The 17635-nt window shown below is 36.8% G+C and overlaps 3 protein-coding genes and 1 long non-coding RNA gene across 6 annotated transcripts; 1 reads left to right on the forward strand and 3 right to left on the reverse strand.

The window, feature by feature from the left end:
* Window positions 1-242: 242 nt before the first annotated feature.
* LOC104759510 (putative LRR receptor-like serine/threonine-protein kinase At1g29720) lies at window positions 243-5535 on the reverse strand. 3 transcript variants are annotated; one of them, XM_087496271.1, is made up of 22 exons: window positions 5286-5535; window positions 5146-5217; window positions 5002-5073; window positions 4847-4918; window positions 4435-4506; window positions 4265-4333; window positions 4120-4185; window positions 3957-4028; window positions 3705-3767; window positions 3529-3597; window positions 3384-3433; window positions 3259-3301; window positions 3132-3175; window positions 2663-3039; window positions 2385-2583; window positions 2181-2201; window positions 1957-2091; window positions 1734-1852; window positions 1451-1661; window positions 1127-1358; window positions 900-1050; window positions 243-795 (listed from the first exon to the last, which is right to left on the reverse strand). In XM_087496271.1, the coding sequence occupies exons 1-22, from the start codon at window positions 5450-5452 to the stop codon at window positions 394-396; spliced, it is 2778 nt and encodes a 925-aa protein (XP_087352397.1). In that variant the 5' UTR covers window positions 5453-5535; the 3' UTR covers window positions 243-393. The 3 variants fall into 3 exon arrangements, with proteins under 3 accessions (XP_087352397.1, XP_087352396.1, XP_087352398.1); XM_087496270.1 differs by having other exon boundaries at window positions 2379-2583; window positions 3259-3303; window positions 3386-3433; window positions 5286-5335; XM_087496272.1 differs by having other exon boundaries at window positions 2379-2583; window positions 3259-3303; window positions 3386-3433; window positions 3523-3597; window positions 5286-5335.
* A 5140-nt stretch (window positions 5536-10675) lies between these two features.
* Window positions 10676-11317, forward strand: LOC147924063 (uncharacterized). Its single transcript, XM_087496603.1, has one exon. It carries the CDS (start codon window positions 10676-10678, stop codon window positions 11315-11317), a length of 642 nt encoding a protein of 213 aa, XP_087352729.1.
* A 118-nt stretch (window positions 11318-11435) lies between these two features.
* On the reverse strand, window positions 11436-12986 carry LOC104759512 (putative LRR receptor-like serine/threonine-protein kinase At1g29720). The gene is made up of 5 exons (XM_010482424.2): window positions 12870-12986; window positions 12557-12767; window positions 12173-12404; window positions 11931-12081; window positions 11436-11832 (listed from the first exon to the last, which is right to left on the reverse strand). Exons 1-5 carry the CDS (start codon window positions 12984-12986, stop codon window positions 11458-11460), a joined length of 1086 nt encoding a protein of 361 aa, XP_010480726.2. The 3' UTR covers window positions 11436-11457.
* A 162-nt stretch (window positions 12987-13148) lies between these two features.
* On the reverse strand, window positions 13149-13566 carry LOC147924064 (uncharacterized). Its single transcript, XR_015587336.1, has 3 exons — window positions 13462-13566; window positions 13336-13356; window positions 13149-13233 (listed from the first exon to the last, which is right to left on the reverse strand). It is a non-coding gene; the product is annotated as an uncharacterized LOC147924064 (long non-coding RNA).
* Between the last annotated feature and the right edge of the window lie 4069 nt (window positions 13567-17635).

Raw genomic sequence — 17635 nt, forward strand, 5'->3', positions numbered from 1 at the left:
GCAACGATTACTGGTGAGCTAAACTGATCATTTTCCTCTACTCGAATATGTTTTCAATCAAAACAAGTTGAAATCAAGAGTATCTAAACTTATAAAGACATCTTTTTCTAGATCATTTATATTAGCAGTATGTTTATAGATTTGGTTAAATGATCATCAAGTTACTCGTCCTTGGATGCCATCCAAATCAATACCATGGAGAGAAATTGATGTAAATAAGTTCAGAAAAGTGTTCAACCAAATTGAAACGAAAGAGAATTTGATTCAGTGTGCACTATGACAGTTTCATATAGAAAGGTATAGTTCAAGTTTGACAAACATTCATATAGATGTGTTTTTGGATCTATGTTAACGATGATAATAGTAAGGTTTCAATGTGCATAGTTTTTAATATTACAATGACGAGGAAGACAACTCTACTGTGGAGTTTAAGATCATGGATTCTGGGTATAATGGGTAGAGATCACAACCCGAAGCAGAGGAGTTCACTGTTGTTGTCATTTGATGATCGGTCACACCATACGTGCTCGAGCTACCATGTGTATTAATGTCCCTCAGCTTTGAGATGTTCCAGTTGGGTCCATATAAACCAGGACTTGACATAACCTGGGTAATTTCGATCTCTCCCTCTAGCATTTGCACAGCCTCTGACATTGTTGGCCTTAAGGAAGGTGATGAGTTTATGCAAACAAGAGCAACTTTGATCATCCTTACTGCTTCATTCCTGTTGAACTCACCTTCGAGCATTGGATCTACGATCTCCATTATGTCCCCTGTCTGTTGCAGCGTCATCGCCTGAGATTTCATGTAAGAACCAGTTTCAGTAAACTTATGGAAACAGATCGTAAAATTGATTCAACTGAAAATGGGCTAGAGATAGTAGAAAGCTCCACGGTTACCCAATTGATAAGAGAGACGTTATCAGAACTTCCCTGCTGTTTTGTATTACTCTTTCCACTAACAATTTCCATTGCCACAACACCGAAGCTGTACACGTCTGCTTTCTCTGTTAGTTGACCCCATAATGCATATTCTGGAGCCATGTAACCACTGCAGCATTAGAGAAACCAAGAATGAGATATTTCTTCAGCCATGATTGCGGTTTAGTTTCATGTTATATCCTTACATGGTTCCTGCAATTTTTGTGCTAATGTGACTGTGTTCTGCTTCATGGAGCCTAGCCAACCCAAAATCAGATATCTTTGCGTTAAGGTCGGCGTCTAGAAGCACATTAGTTGTTTTTATGTCACGGTGAACCATCCTTATGGCTGATCCTTCGTGAAGGAAGGCAAGACCTCTTGCTATTCCGACACAGATTTTTTGTCTTGCTGCCCAGTCCAGTTTCAAGGAACCCTTTCCTGGCAATGGATGTTAACCAAGGTGAAATTACATATATGTGCACATGAATTGGACTTAAAACGTCTGGAAAAGCTGAGTGACTTTTATTTACCAAGCAGCTGAAGAGCAAGGGAGTTATTTTCCATGTACTCATACACGAGAAGCAAGTGATTCTTCTCGACACAGCAACCATAAAGCTTGACAAGGTTTGGATGATTCAGACCTGAGATCATTCCTATTTCATTCACAAATTCGCGGTTTGCTTGGCATGACTTGGAAGAAAGCTGCTTCACTGCTATGATAGTTCCATCTGACAGCTCTCCCTGCATTAAGTTTCTTATATCAGAAACCCAAAGCAACAATAATCTACATTTTGGAAAAACTTTGCATCTTACTTTAAATACGGATCCGAAGCCTCCTTCTCCAAGTTTGTTGGCTTCATCAAAATTGTTTGTTGCAGCTTGTAGTTGCCTCCAAGTAAAGCAAAGCGTTTGCAGACCCTGTGCTCTCAGTTCTATATACGTGATCACGTTCACAACAGACAATCATTATACTAATGGCTAAAACATATGGATTGCCTTCTTGGAACCAATTCATACGCTGTGAATTCTTGAATACCTCGTTCTGTTATGTTCTTGTCTCCTCTGCATATTTTCCATGCATATATTCCCAAAGCCGAGAGAATAATTGTTACCGAAGCAACCGTGACCCCAACAATTAAGGGATACTTAGTATGATGTTCTGTTTTCTCCGCTGCAAACGAGACAATAAAAGTGTAAATATATATACTCCAAGCGACAAGAAAATATCTTTAACGAAGTAGTTTCTTTTTGATTTTGGACCTCCACATCGTGGCTCCTGACCTGAGAAAGTTTTGAAAGATGAATATTAGCTTTAGGTGGACACTTGAGAGTGAAACAAGTCAATGTGAAGAAAGACTGAAAGACACAAAAGCAATAAGATGCAGAGTAAGTTGCTAAAGCAGAGACTTTAGATAGTCAAATAATGTGGATTTTCAAACCAGCAGAGGGGAAGAGTACACTTACTGTGACACAAGGAGATAGCAGAGATAAGAGGACCATAATTTCCTCTTTCAGGAATGAGGGTTGTCCCTTTCCCCGCCCAATACAACCGAATCTCTAACATATTATCCGTCACATTCACAGCTTTCTTTTCTTTCATAATAGGTTTCAGAGCTCCATTAGCCTCCTCTTTGATGTTAAAGTCTCTCAAGAACAATTTCCCCTAACAGGGAAGAAAAAAAAAACAAAAGCAAATGAATTTCAAATCTTCAGTAAACATGCGTCTGCCAAGAAAGCTTTACCTGAACATAGACATCAAATATGCGTCTGCCGAGACGCTTGTATAGTTCTTCATCAGAAAACTGAATCTCCATAAAATGAAGCTTCACATCGTAAGCTCCATTTTCCAAGCAGAACGCGTAATACACGAGGGAGAGAGCAGATCGACGTGCAGTCGTATAAATATCAGGATAATCTCCAGGTAGACTAGTTGAAAGGATGTACTGATCCTCACTATCATCTTTAAACACACCTGTGTTACTGATTCCCCAGTTGTTTTTGAAGTGCTGATTCGTTGCAGCACTGAGTTTGTAGTTATCAGCTTGATAAGTGATTTTATGAGAAGAGTTTGTAATTACTATGTTGTCTCCACCACAATTTATATGTAGAAATCGCTGATCTACAACCCCAATCATGATTATCAGTTTATCACCATCAGCTAAAAGAGAGACTTATGTACTAAGCTAAAAGCACTAAGCATTATGTACTTACAACTAGTGCAGCTTATTGGACCAGCGCATGGGAGAATCCCGGTTCTGTATAAAAAGACTATCAAAATAAGTTTTATATGTTCTTGTTGCTTAATTGCTCCAAGGTTAGATAAAAAGAGTGTACTTACAAATTTGTCTTCAAATATGAGCTCCGGTATGTGTTAATATTACCGATTCAACAGAAAGTGAAAATACAAACTTCAACATGCATGCGCAGCTTGTATCATATCTACCAAGAAATCATGTTCGTACCTCTTATCCTTGCAGCTAGACGACCATGAGAAATTGTTGTAAGAGAGATCACTGTGAGAAATAACCAAAATAGAAACAAGAAGACAAATAAGTTGAACCAGAAATATCTCAAGTGATATATTGATAAGGGAAAAGCCTACACGTACATATTGGATTTGTCATTGAGAAAAACACTAGATTCAACGGTTCCAGAAAGCCTATTTCCAGTCAAATAGCTGAAAGAACATGTGTGAAAAAACGATGCATACTTGATCATGATACTGTTGTATTCACTTAAGGTTTCAACTCTTTGACATTCTGAATCTCAGAATATAGCACTTACGTATATATTGGTGTGTTTCGTACTCCATGAATTTCACCAGTCAACTTGTTAAACGATAAATCACTGCAGCAAACATGTTCCTAATTAGACTCTCTCATACATGCATATTTATTTATGTGCTTACCCATGATATAGTCCAGTAAATATAAGCATATAAATGAACAATGTAATGAGATTACCTAACGTCCTCAACACGTAAATGTGGAGTATATTAACTGACAAGTTTCAACCTTGTGACAAGAAAGAACTTACAGAGTCCTTAGCTCTGGCTTACTCCAAATGTAAGAAGGAATCAAACCATACAAACTCACATTCCTCAAAATTCTGAAACAGACACAAAGATATTTGTTAGAAATTTTCAGATAGAAACAAGCCTCAAGACAAGAAAATTAAAGATTACTAGAAAAATAAATACAAGGTTTTGATGGCGTCGCTGGTTATATTTGGAAAAGAGTTTATCCCACTCGTACCACTAATAATCCTGCATGAGTATATCGCTTAAAACATTAGTCTTGTTTCAACTTTATGTCCTTATTGATATTATCTAAGTAGTTACTTACAGTTTCTTAAGTTTTGTTAGGCGGCCAACTTCAGGAATAGGTCCTTTCAGTCCACTTGCGGATAAATGTCTGTTGAGTGTTGATCATAACCAAAAGAACAAGTTAGGCGGTGCAGAAACACAAACTATATATAAGAGAAATTACAATAATTTAGTAAAGGACAAGCTTACAACTCTCGAAGCTGAGACCAGTTGCCAATATATCCTGGGATGATGCCAGTAAAGTTATTGTCACTTATCCTGCTGCATAATGAAAATATACAACTAGTTTAGAGCTATTCATATAGTAAGGCAAAGCATTTTGCAAGTGTCAAATCAATTTACAACCAAACAATCCGTACTAGGAAGAAACAACACATATCTAAAATCGAGGACTAGATTCAACTCAAAGGCTTTAAAATCAAACATATTTCAGTTTACTCTAAATTCTAAAAATAAACTTCTTCTTGGAAGCGACCAGCAAAATGTATCCATGTCCTCAAGAACTTCAAGAATTTACTATAATCTTTAATTCCAGTTACGTACGAAGAAAAAAAAATGCTTTTAAAATTTTCCATTTCCAAAGTAGACAAACACAACTTACAAATCCTTGAGGTTAATCAGTTTAGCGAGAGAGCTAGGTAGGCTTCCCGTAAATCGATTGGATCCAAGTTGCCTGAAAAAGCCAGTTTTAGAAAAGCTCAATACCTAAAGACTCTTGCGGTTTTTCAAAATTGGTTACGATGTAAAAGGTCTTACAAATTTTCAAGGTTGATCAAGTTACCAAGCTCATCAGGAATCGGACCAGAGAACTGGTTTGCTTCAATTCCTCTGGAAAATAATAATGCAAGTAAATGGCACATAACTACGTACGGGCCGGTAAAAAAAATTTGTGTGACGTACAAGAATGTTAGATTCTTGAAGTGTTGTAATCCACGTGGTAAGTTCCCAGACAAATTATTTGCGCAGACCGAGCTGCGAGAAATATCAACGTTACTCGCAAATCATGAGGATGAAGCATCAGAGAGAGAGAGAGAGCAAACATGGTGGTGAGGTGTGGCATTGAAGCCCACTCCATCGGGATTGAGCCAGATAGGTAGTTCCGGCACAATTCGCTGCAAATAAGAGGAAAAGCAAGGTTGAAAGTTTGTTCATGCTTCACTTTGGTGATTCTCGCGCTAGTCGCTACAGGATTTGTTGATTTCTCCATATCTTTTGTAGGTTTCAAATTTTTATACTTGAAGCATTCAGAAACGAGGGGAATCTCAAACAGTAAGAAAACAGAGTATTTCAGGTTTGATTTACTGCAATTCAGTTTCAGTTGAGAATGATTTAGGTGATTGACTAACAAGTCATAGATATGTAACAAAGAAAATGGCCATCATTGGTCACTTTTACTTATGCCAATCATTTGAATTATTGTTATCCCATTTTTAATAAAACGGAAGAACACAACTTCAAATTGGTAGAACATATAATATTAATATAGGTTATAACTAAAATCTATTATTTGATAGGTTATATGGATTAATTATTTGATAGGTTATATAGATTTAGAATTAGGATCCTCCTAAAAATAAATTCTAAAGAATAAAATAGAATTTTCAAAGAATATTTAACTAACCATATATATATAGTCAAAAAAATCTCAGAAATTAATCATTCTTCCACAGATTACAAGTGATTTCCGATTATACTAAAAATAAAATCTTACTTTAGTTTATCAGAAAATTATACTTAGTCAAAATTTTAATATTTAAATTTATTTCATATATTTCTTTTGTTGAATTGTATAGTTTTATATACTATAATAAAAAATTTAAATAATTTAATTTGGAATCTTTAAAAATAGTTTAATTTGATATTTTTAAGAATATCATAAATATATGATAGGTCAAAAAGTTAAAAATCATAAACACTTTAATTTGATTTGTTATAGCACGGGTCAATTATATGTCACTATAATATGAAAAAATTTCAAGAAATATGATTTCTTGCTAGAACACGGTTAAAATTTCAAAAATATGATTTGTCGGATTAAATTTAAGTTTGGAATCATATTGTTTGGTAGGCTTTCTCGGTCACAATGATTTTGACAAATATACGTTACATATTTGGTCCTAAAATTAGTATGCGTTATACTATAGGTTAAATCATAGAATTAACAATCAAAATACAATATATAATTTTAAATACTAAACAAATCAAATAAATTAACAAAGAAAATTAATTTTATCACACAACTTAATCCGTGTTCCATCCAAAAAAAACTTTAAAACAAATAAAATAATCACATATACGATGTTTTAAATAAAAATTACCAAATAAACAAATGGAAAGAATTTCAACCCGTGCTCTAGCACAGGTGATATTCTAGTCATAGTATTAATTAAGGAAGCCTATTACATAAACTATTTTTTATTCCTGAAAGATGTTATTTATTCTCTTATGCAAAACGTCTAATTTTGTCATTATGAGTTATACTTTTTAGCCAATAAATTAGATCTGCACGGAAAAAAAATCTAACATACTTATATGTTACGGAAAAGCAATACTATATGTTACGAACATAGTGCATTTGTTACGTAATGAATAAAGAATAAAATAATTAAAACTATATTTAGGTTTTTTCGTTACTATTTTTTTTTTCAATTTATGTAAGTTTGATATAACCAACGAAGCAAGTAACGTAAAGAAGAAGTCAAATAGTTTAGTTGTGTTTTTTGGTTGAACTCACATCCTTTGCAAATATCGAAGGTCGGCCAATTCATGTGGAAGTTTCCCTGGAAGGCTAAGGGTCTTGAGCTCTCTGTTCTCGCTCAAATGCAACCAGAAAATAGAATTTACGACAAAAAAAAAATTAGTAACAAAAGAGAATTAAAGTATACTAATGAAGAGAAGACAGAACAATTAAAATGAAAATATTTATTTATTTATAAAAATGAAAATATTTTTCCTTTGATTCTAGGGATAACTGATAAAGTCGTAGAGTAACTAAATAGTAGAGATATATAAATATAATTGACCAAAATTCGTTTTGATGTCCAAGTTCACGAATGCGTGATGTTTCTTGTCCCCTAAAGTTGTTGATGACGACGACGACTCCGTTAACACTGAGGTCCGGACGAAGACGAAATATTCTCGATCCTCTAGTATTTTTTTTGAAAAAGGCCTCAAAACAACGTGCATTATTGCATGACCAGTTCATATCCCACTCCCGGTGGCGTTCAACTCACCGTAATTATTGGCATGATGAGTGATGACAATAAATTCTAAAATAGTGATAGCCAATGAGGCAATGACGGCAAGAAATCTCGTCCGTTGCTATTTAAAAAATGAAGATGGGTTAAAGGATTTAGATGACAAAATAACTGTCGCTATATATATATATATATAACAAGTTTTCATATAATCACGTCGGCAATCTAATTAATGATAGAAGGACGACCACATGTAGTTTAATAATTTGGAATATTGTTCTCGCCTTGTCATTTGGGTTTGAATCTATCGTGTGAACTATAAACGACGACGGAAGAAAAAATTGCTAAGAAAAAGGTATTAAAGACTCTAGTTTTCTAAGTAAACGCATGGCAATAAAGGCATTGTCAAATGTTATTGTAGTAAAGTGCAATTCAATGGCGCATGTGGCGTACGTAAGGTTTCTTCTTTTTTTTTTTTTCGTTTTTTTGTGGCAATAAAAAAATGAAATGGTCTAAATTAGGTCTTGGCATTTTGGTGTTCAGGTCGGGGTCAGGTTCGGGTAATTCGGGTTCAGGTTTTTCGAGTTTACAAATATAGGATCCGAACAAGTGTTCATATAATTTTGGGTCGGGGTCAGGTTCGATTCTTCTCGGGTTCGGGTTATTTGGGTATTGACTTTAAGAAACCTGTAATGTATCCAAAATATATTCGGTTATGGATAATACCTACTCGAACATATCCAAAGTACCCACAAAAACCTGAAAAGTACCCAGAAAACCCGAATAACCCGAAAAACAAATGAAACTGCATAACATGAAATCTTAAACAAATGAAACTGAGCATATCATGTCTCGCAAAACAATTCAAACACATACCATGTCTCGTAAAATAAGCATCCCAACAAAGAAAAGCATATCTTAAAATCTTAAACATCCCAACAAAGGAAACAAAACTTAAACATCCCAACATAGAAAAGCATGTTTCGCAAATGAAAGAAAAAAAGAAAGAAGAATCATCCCAGCATGTCAGCCTTTAACACATTATCCATAGATCATGACCTGTTACATCAAACTAAATATTTTAAAAACTAAGCCTCACTTGAAAGAACAAAAATATGTAAGAGCTGAACTTATCGCCAAGTATAATGTCTTCTCATGAGTCTCTGAGTTCTAATTGTTTTCATTTTGAAACTCTGAAAACAAACAAAAACAAAATGTTAGTAAACCCAACGATGAAGCTAACGGCGGACTTAGGTTTTGGGTATGGGTTTTGGTTTATAAAACCAAAAGATTCTTGAAATCGGACAAAATCAGGCAAGTTCGACATGGTTATGAGTTTTTAGGAAGATTCACAATGATTTAGAGAGGGAGAATAAGGCAAACGGTTTTATGAAATCAAATCATCGCTGATTCATAAGGGATAAGGTGTATATGCTGTATAATTGTACTCGGGTTCAAACAGATATCGTCGGTTCCTCGGGTTCGGTTCAGGTAATACCCGATACCTATGGCTATTTGGAAACAAAAATTGAGTGGTTATTTATACAGAAGCGGGTCGGAGTCGGGTCGAGTTTTTGCGGGTCAGGGTCGGGTCGGTTCCTCGGGTTCGGTTTATTTGCCCAGGCCTAGTCTAAATTACGACCCGTTCCAATTACTAGCACGAACGCTGTGAGATAGCCTTAATTTCACACTTCTATCGAGCTGCACATGCATAATGTTGTAGCCCACCACAATTAAGAACACTAGCGAGTAGCGTAGATATAACTAGACGAAAATTTATTGGGTTCACCCCTCTCTAATTTCCTTCCTTTTAATTAACCAATCAAAATTTAATAATATATCATGTTATATCATATTTAAAAATAAATTAAAATTAAAATCAAAAAGACAAAACTATTTAAAGAACAAAATTCTACAGATGTTTTTGAAGGAAATTATGTTGGTTTGGGTTTATAATGGAAGATTATGGTTTAGATTTTATAATTAATCAAAATTATATGTTGATTTGAGTTTATAAAAGAGTGGTTAGGGTTTAAATTTTATAATTAAAAGAAATTATATGTTGGTTTGGTTTTATAAAAAAATGGTTAGGGTAGGGTTTAGATTTTACTATTTTAAAAAATTATATTTCGGTTTGGGTTTATAAAAGAATGATTAGGATTTAGGGTTTAGATTTCATAATTAAAATAAATTATATGTCGGTTTGAGTTTATAAAAGAGTGGTTATGGTTTAGATTTTACAATTAAAAAAAATTTATGTCAGTTTGAGTTTATAAAAGAGTGGTTAGAGTTTAGATATCATAATTATATAACTATAAATAATATTAGGATTAATGATTTTAAAATTGATTTTTTTTATTTAGATAACATTAATATTTTTTTATTTAGATGATATTAATTATTTTGGTTTGTTTAATTTCCTAACTCCTATTTTGTAAACCCAAAACCTACATAATTTCTTCAATAAAAATCTACAGTATTTGCTTTTAAATTTTTTTTGGTCTTTTTTATTTTATTTTACTTTATCTTTTTAATATGATATGACATGATATTTTGATTGGTTAATAAAGCCGAAGTGAATAAGAGAGGTGAACACCAAAGAATTATCCTAATTAGACGGTTCGCTTTACTATCTAGCAATAACAATGGGCTTGTCACTTGTGTACACATCATAAGCAGATTCAGAGGATGATCTTAATCAAGAGTAATCAGAAGACAACGACGATGGCTTGAAACGCAAGTCATTTCAGTACTCGTTTTTCTTTTTCAAGAGAAAAGTGTTAAGAAGAAGATAATATATAATTTATGAAGAAATTTGTTTCTACGTCATTTATGTAAACAATAAACCCTACAATTGGTTAAATGATCATAGAGTTACTATTTCTGTCTTTCATGTCCATTTTATGGCATCCGAGTCAATCTAATGAAAATGAGTTCGGAAAAATGTTCAACCAAAGTGAAAAGAAAGGGATTTTGATTCAGCAAGTAATCGCGGAATCAGAGGATTCAGTTCCGCACCTTGAGCATCAAGTTCCTGTTATCAAGTAACCGGGATATGATCACGATTGTACATTTATTGTAATTAGATATTCTCATATCTTATGTCATTGTATAAAAGCTATGTAACCTCATCATCGAAATACATTCAGAAATATTCTTTCCATCGTTCTCGATTCTTTATGGTATCAGAGCAAAATCTCTGATTTACTTTCTGAAACTACCCAAAAACGACGATGACGACCACAAACGATGGATCATCACCACCGATGAACCTAACCCGGAACCCGACAACGACAACGACAACGACAACGGAGGTCCGACGAACCATATCTCCGTACGACTTGACAGCTGCCGACAACCCCGGAGCGGTGATTTCTCACCCTTTGCTCACAGGCACGAACTACGATGAGTGGTCATGCGGTATGAAGACGGCGTTGTGTTCTCGCAAGAAATTTGGATTTCTTAATGGAGCAATCCCGCGACCAGAAGAAGGCTCTGCGGACCTTGAAGATTGGTGGACAATCCAAGCACTCCTCGTGTCTTGGATCAAGATGTCGATCGAACCGGCACTTCGTTCGAACATCTCTCACAGAGATGTTGCGAAAGATTTATGGGATCACTTACAGAAGCGATTCTCGGTGACTAATGGACCTAGAGTTCAACAAATCAAGGCAGACCTCGCATGCTGCAAACAAAGGGGACTCACTATCGAGACTTACTTTGGAAAATTGACTCGTATTTGGGATAGTATGGCGAGCTATCGTCCATTGCGTTTGTGTAAGTGCGGCAAGTGCGAGTGTGACCTTGGTATACATGATTCGAGTTTGGCAAACATTCATAAGAGATATATACTTTTTCTTTTGGATATACATTAATTTAGCTTAACTATATAGTAAAGTTTCACACAACTTTAATGATAAAACGATCTATAACTTTAGGATAACCTCACAAGCCTCTGAAGTGATAAGAGACAAGACATGTACAGCTTTTAATTTTACTGTGACGAGGATGGTAATTATACGGTTGGAGTCTGGATCACGGATTGTGGGTATAATGGGTAGAGATCAGAAACAGAGGATTTTATTGTTGTTGTTGTTTGGTCGGTCGTTACACCAGACGTGCTCGAGCTACCATGTTTATCAAGGTCGCTCAGCTTGGAGAAGCTCCAGTTGTGTCCATATAAACCAGGATCTGACATAACCTGTTTTATTTCGATCTCTCCCTCAAGCATTTTAACAGCCTCTGACATTGCTGGCCTCAAGGAAGGAGATGAGTTTGTGCAAATGAGAGCAACTTTGATCATTCTTACGGCTTCATCGCTGTTGAACTCACCTTCGAGCTTTGAATCTATGATCTCCATTATATCTCCTGTCTGTTGCAGCGTCAGTGCCTGAGTGTTGATATAACAACGGGTTGAAGTTAACTTATGGAAACAGATATACTGTACATAATGGGCTAATTAAAAAGAAAGAAAAGCTCCATTGTTACCCAATTGATAAGCGAGACGTGATCAACACTTCCCTTCTGGTTCGCATTATGCTTTCCACTAACAATTTCCATTGCCACAACACCGAAGCTGTACACGTCTGCTTTCTCTGTCAGTTGACCCCATAATGCATATTCAGGAGCCATATATCCGCTGCAGCATTAGAGAAACCATGAATGAGCTAGGTATTTCTTAAGCAATGATTGCGGTTTTAGTTTTACGTTCTACTTCTATATATACTTACATGGTTCCTGCAATTTTGGTGCTAATGTGACTGTCTTCTGATTCATGGAGCCTAGCCAACCCAAAATCAGATATCTTTGCATTAAGGTCAGCGTCTAGAAGCACATTTGTTGTTTTTATGTCACGATGAACCATTCTGATCGTCGATCCTTCATGGAGGAATTCAAGTCCTCTTGCGATCCCCACACAGATTTTTTGTCTAGCTGCCCAATCTAGTTTTGGAGACATCTTTCCTGACAATGGGATGTAAACAAAAGAGGAATGTTATATCACTTTACAAGTAATGAATAAGATTTTTTTTTTTTTTTTTTTTTTTAATGATGAATAAGATTTACACTTGAATTAGACTCAAAATGTAAAAAAAAACTGCATGACTTTAAATTACCAAACAAGGCAAGAGCAAGGGAGTTATTTTCCATGTATTCATATACGAGCAGTAATTGATCCTTGTCGACACAGCAACCATAAAGCTTGACAAGGTTTGGATGATTGAGACCTGAGATCATTCCTATCTCATTCACAAATTCGCGGTTTCCTTGGCATGACTTGGAAGAAAGTTGCTTCACTGCTATAATAGTTCCATCCGACAGATCTCCCTGCATTATATAAGTTTCTCATATCAGTAACCTACCTACCAAAGCCATATCCTCTCACGTACGTACGTGCCTACGTTTGAGAAGAAATATAATTTAGCATACTTTGAATACAGATCCGAAACCTCCTTCTCCAAGTTTGTTGGCTTCATCAAAATTGTTTGTTGCAGCTTGCAGTTGCTTCCAAGTAAAGCAAACCGTTTGTAGACCCTGGGCTCTCATATCTATATGATCATATATAGTTCCAAATAGAAAATAATTAGTTAATGCTATAACGAATTGGTCATGTTGTACCAGAGAAATGGATTCATACACTGAACCCTTCATAATGTACCTCTTTCTCTTTTTTCATTGTCTCTTTTCCATCTTCTCCTAGCATATATTCCCAAAGCCAAGAGAATAATTGCTACCAAGGCACCCGAAGCCCCCCAAATTAGGAGGTAGTTCACGTGATGTTTTATTTTCTCCGCTGCAAATGAGACGCACCAAAAGTGTAAATATGTTTTTTTTATATACCAATTATAGAAAGATATTTTTTAAAAAATTTGTAGTTTTTTTTTTGTCTTTGGACCTCCACAACGTGGCTCCAGACCTGAAATTTTGAAAGATGAATATTATCACTAATAAGTAAGGTCGCGGAAGCAGATAAATGAGATTGTTAATTAGTAAATTGGAGTTTGAGGGAAAGGGTACTTACTGTGATGACACAAGGAGATAGCAGAGATAAGAGGACCATAATTTCCTCTTTCAGGAATGAGAGTTGTCCCTTTCCCTGCCCAATAAAACCGAATCTCTAACATATTGTTGAAGATGTTGCTACTTTATATTACTTACGTACATCGATTAGAGTTTAGTCAATGGGTTTAGTCAATATTTATTTGCCCCATTTTAGTCTTTTCCTTTGTAAGCTCTTTTAATTAGGTTTCATCTTCTTCTTGTATAAGTATTGGCTTTTATCGCCTGAATAAGATTAAGACAACAAAACACAATCTCTGCTTCTTGTCTAAGTTTTATCATGGTATCAGAGCCGTGGTCCTGGTTTTCTTTTCTAAATCTGTCTTTGCTAAATTCACTGTCAAGTAATGGCTGAAACTCAAGCACCTCCGATTGTGACTGTTGCTCAAGCGCCTCCGGTAGTGGCTGAGGTGAGAAGGACGATCTCGCCGTATGATTTGACGGCGGCTGACAATTCTGGAGCTGTGATCTCCCATCCGATTTTGAAGACAAACAATTATGATGAATGGGCGTGTGGTTTCAAGACAGCCTTGCGTTCACGAAAGAAGTTTGGTTTCCTTGATGGAACCATTCCTCAACCACAAGCGGGTTCACCGGATCTGGAAGATTGGCTAACGATCAATGCTTTGCTTGTCTCTTGGATGAAGATGACGATTGACTCAGAGCTCTTGACAAATATCTCCCACCGTGATGTGGCGAGAGACTTGTGGGAACACATCCGTAAGCGTTTTTCTGTTTCGAATGGTCCGAAAAATCAGAAAATGAAAGCCGATCTTGCTAATTGCAAACAGGACGGTATGACGGTAGAAGCTTATTATGGAAAACTCAACAAGATTTGGGATAATATCAATAATTATCGTCCACTTCGCACATGTAAATGTGGAAGATGTGTGTGTAATCTAGAAGCTGAACAAGAGAAAGATAGACAGGACGACATGGTTCACCAATTTCTCTATGGGCTTGATGAAAGTAAGTTTCACTCGATTCGATCTAGCTTGACATCTCGTGTTCCTCTTCCGGGGCTAGAAGAAATCTATAACATTGTAAGGCAAGAAGAAGATATGTTGAACAACAGAACGTTTAAAGAAGAAAGATCTGAAGTTACTGCCTTTGCTACTCAGTCTCGTCCGCGTTTTGATACAGGCTCCGAGAAGCTTCAAAACAGAAAATTGTGCAAGCATTGCAACCGAGGAGGTCATTCACCAGATAATTGTTTCGTTATTATTGGGTATCCGGAGTGGTGGGGTGAGAGACCACGAGGACAATCTGGTCGAGGGAGAGGCCGCTCTAGTCCCAGTTTCAGTGGAGGACAAACTAGAACCATGCCTACGTATGCGAATGCTGTAACAACTGGAGTACCATCGCTTGAGCGTGTGAATCGGGTCATCACAGACCGTGATAGGGATGCTGTGAGCGGTCTAACTGATGAGCAGTGGCGTGGAGTTGTTACACTCCTAAACGCAGGAAGAAGCGGTGAGAATAACATCAAAACCAGCGGTCATGAGACTTTGACAGGTACATGTTCTGAATTTCCTTCTTGGATCCTAGATACAGGTGCTTCCCACCATATGACCGGAAAGCTGGATTTGTTGACTGATTTACGCACCATGTCTCCGGTTCTGATCATACTAGCAGATGGAAATAAGAGAGTGGCTGTTAGAGAAGGGACTGTACGTTTAGGTTCACATCTGATTTTGAAATCAGTTTTCTATGTTAAGGAGTTGACATCGGATTTGATCTCTGTTGGGCAGATGATGGATGAAAATTACTGTGTTGTCCAACTTGCTGATCACTTTCTTGTGATACAGGACCGCACTACGAGGATGGTGACTGGAGTTGGTAAAAGAGAAGAAGGGAGTTTTTTGTTTAGAAGTATGGAGTCGGTAGCTGAGGTACACACCAGCGTTAAAGGTTCCATGGATCTTTGGCATAGGCGTTTGGGACACGCATCAAGCAAAGTAGTTAGCTTGCTACCTAATCATATTTTGTCAAGTAATAGAGAGATTTTGGACAGTGTATGTGACACATGTATGCGAGCTAAGCAAACTCATGAAACTTTTCCTCTCAGTGATAATAGAAGCTCAGAAATGTTTCATCTTATACATTGTGATGTCTGGGGACCCTATAGAACCCCGTCACATTCAGGTGCCCGCTACTTCTTGACAATAGTAGACGATTTCTCACGTGGTGTGTGGATATATTTGATGGTTGACAAAGGTGAAACGCAGAAACATTTGAGGAGTTTTCTTGCTTTAGTTGAATGTCAGTTTCACACACATGTCAGGGTGGTGAGAAGTGATAACGGTACAGAGTTCTTATGCATGCGGGATTATTTTGTTCAACGCGGAATCCATCATGAAACTTCATGTGTTGGAACTCCGCATCAAAACGGAAGAGTCGAACGAAAACATCGACACATTTTGAATATTGCTAGAGCTTTGAGATTTCAATCACATTTGCCTATTCAGTTTTGGGGAGAATGTATTCTGACTGCAGCTTATCTAATCAACAGAACTCCGTCAGTGCTTCTTCACGGAAAATCTCCTTATGAGCTGCTTTACAAGACGGTGCCAAACTACGCTCATCTTCGCGTTTTCGGATCGTTGTGCTATGCACACAACCAAAATCATAAGGGAGATAAATTTGATTCAAGATCAAGGAGATGCGTATTTGTTGGGTATCCTCATGGTCAGCGAGGGTGGAGGCTATATGATTTGGAGGAACACAAATTCTTTGTTTCTCGTGATGTGATCTTTGCTGAATCAGATTTTCCTTATGCTAGTGATCTTCGTGAAGAAGATGATCGTGAGGTGGGGTATGTGGGCCAAGAATTTAACACAACCAATATTATTGAGCTCCTAGACACTAATGGGCCGAACCTTGTTACTACTCAAACAGGCCCAATAGTAACTCCGTCAAATCCACCTCAAGTAAGTGATCCAATAATTGTTCCTCAGCCTTCATCTTCGTCTTCTGCGAATGTGCCTCCAGATATTACATCTACAGAGCTTCAAGAATAAATTGTTGAACCGGCAATTGCAGCGACCAAAGAAGCTCTTGGACGAGGTCATCGCAAGAAACAAAAACCGGTAACTCTAAAGAATTTTGTTACCAATACTGTTGGTATTCAATCTGATCTGACAGGTGAAAACTCAAAATCTCTCTACCCTATTGAGCATTATGTTGATTGCCATCGTTTCTCCACATCTCATAAAGCTTTTCTTGCTGCTGTGACTGCTGGAATGGAACCCACAACATATAACAGAGCCGTGGTTGACAAGGTGTGGCGTGATGCGATGTCAGCTGAAATTGATTCTCTCGAGGTCAATAAAACGTTTTCCATTGTGGATTTACCACCTGGGAAGAGAGCAATTGGCAACAAATGGGTCTACAAAATTAAATATCATTCCGATGGAAGAATTGAGAGATACAAGGCTCGTCTAGTCGCATTGGGTAATCGTCAACAAGAAGGCGTCGACTTTGATGAGACTTTTGCACCGGTTGCAAAGATGAGTACGGTGCGCTTGTTTCTTGGTGTTGCGGCTGCTCGTGATTGGTGTGTACATCAAATGGATGTACACAACGCTTTCTTACATGGTGATTTGACAGAGGAGGTTTACATGAAATTGCCTCAAGGTTTTCATTGTGATGATCCAACTAAGGTGTGTCGGCTTCATAAATCTCTTTATGGCTTAAAACAAGCTTCGCGGTGTTGGTTTTCAAAGCTCTCCACAGCTTTAAAACAATATGGTTTTAGACAGTCGTTGTCGGATTATTCTCTCTTCAGCTATAGCAAAAATGGTACATATGTTCATGTTCTCATTTATGTTGATGACTTGATTATCTCCGGCAGTTGCTCCGTTGCCATTGACCGTTTCAAAGCTTACTTGGAATCATGCTTCCATATGAAAGACCTTGGTTTTCTGAAATACTTTCTGGGCATTGAAGTGGCAAGAAATGATCAAGGTTTTTATTTGTCACAAAGGAAGTATGTTCTTGATATTATTTCAGAGATGGGACTTCTTGGCACTAAGCCATCTTCTTTTCCCATGGAACAGAATCACAAGCTTTCTTTGTCCAAGTCCTCTTTGCTTACTAATCCTGAGAGGTATCGTCGCTTAGTTGGGCGATTGATT

The sequence above is a fragment of the Camelina sativa genome, chromosome 17 (assembly GCF_030686135.1).
Source record: "Camelina sativa cultivar CO46 ecotype springtype chromosome 17, ASM3068613v1".
Taxonomy (NCBI): domain Eukaryota; kingdom Viridiplantae; phylum Streptophyta; class Magnoliopsida; order Brassicales; family Brassicaceae; genus Camelina; species Camelina sativa.

What these genes read in the sequence shown, in the direction of transcription:
- LOC147924063 (XM_087496603.1), top strand. Translation starts at nt 10,676, where the DNA reads ATGACGACCACAAACGATGGATCATCACCACCGATGAACCTAACCCGG.
- LOC104759510 (XM_087496271.1), bottom strand. Translation starts at nt 5,452, where the DNA reads ATGGAGAAATCAACAAATCCTGTAGCGACTAGCGCGAGAATCACCAAA. An exon ending in ATGCCACACCTCACCACCAT is followed by an intron (nt 5,218 to 5,285) that starts GTTTGCTCTCTC and finishes TATTTCTCGCAG; the next exon opens with CTCGGTCTGCGCAAATAATT. An exon ending in TTCAAGAATCTAACATTCTT is followed by an intron (nt 5,074 to 5,145) that starts GTACGTCACACA and finishes ATTATTTTCCAG; the next exon opens with AGGAATTGAAGCAAACCAGT.
- LOC104759512 (XM_010482424.2), bottom strand. Translation starts at nt 12,986, where the DNA reads ATGAGAGCCCAGGGTCTACAAACGGTTTGCTTTACTTGGAAGCAACTG. An exon ending in ACCAAAATTGCAGGAACCAT is followed by an intron (nt 12,082 to 12,172) that starts GTAAGTATATAT and finishes CTAATGCTGCAG; the next exon opens with CGGATATATGGCTCCTGAAT. An exon ending in ACGTCTCGCTTATCAATTGG is followed by an intron (nt 11,833 to 11,930) that starts GTAACAATGGAG and finishes ATCAACACTCAG; the next exon opens with GCACTGACGCTGCAACAGAC.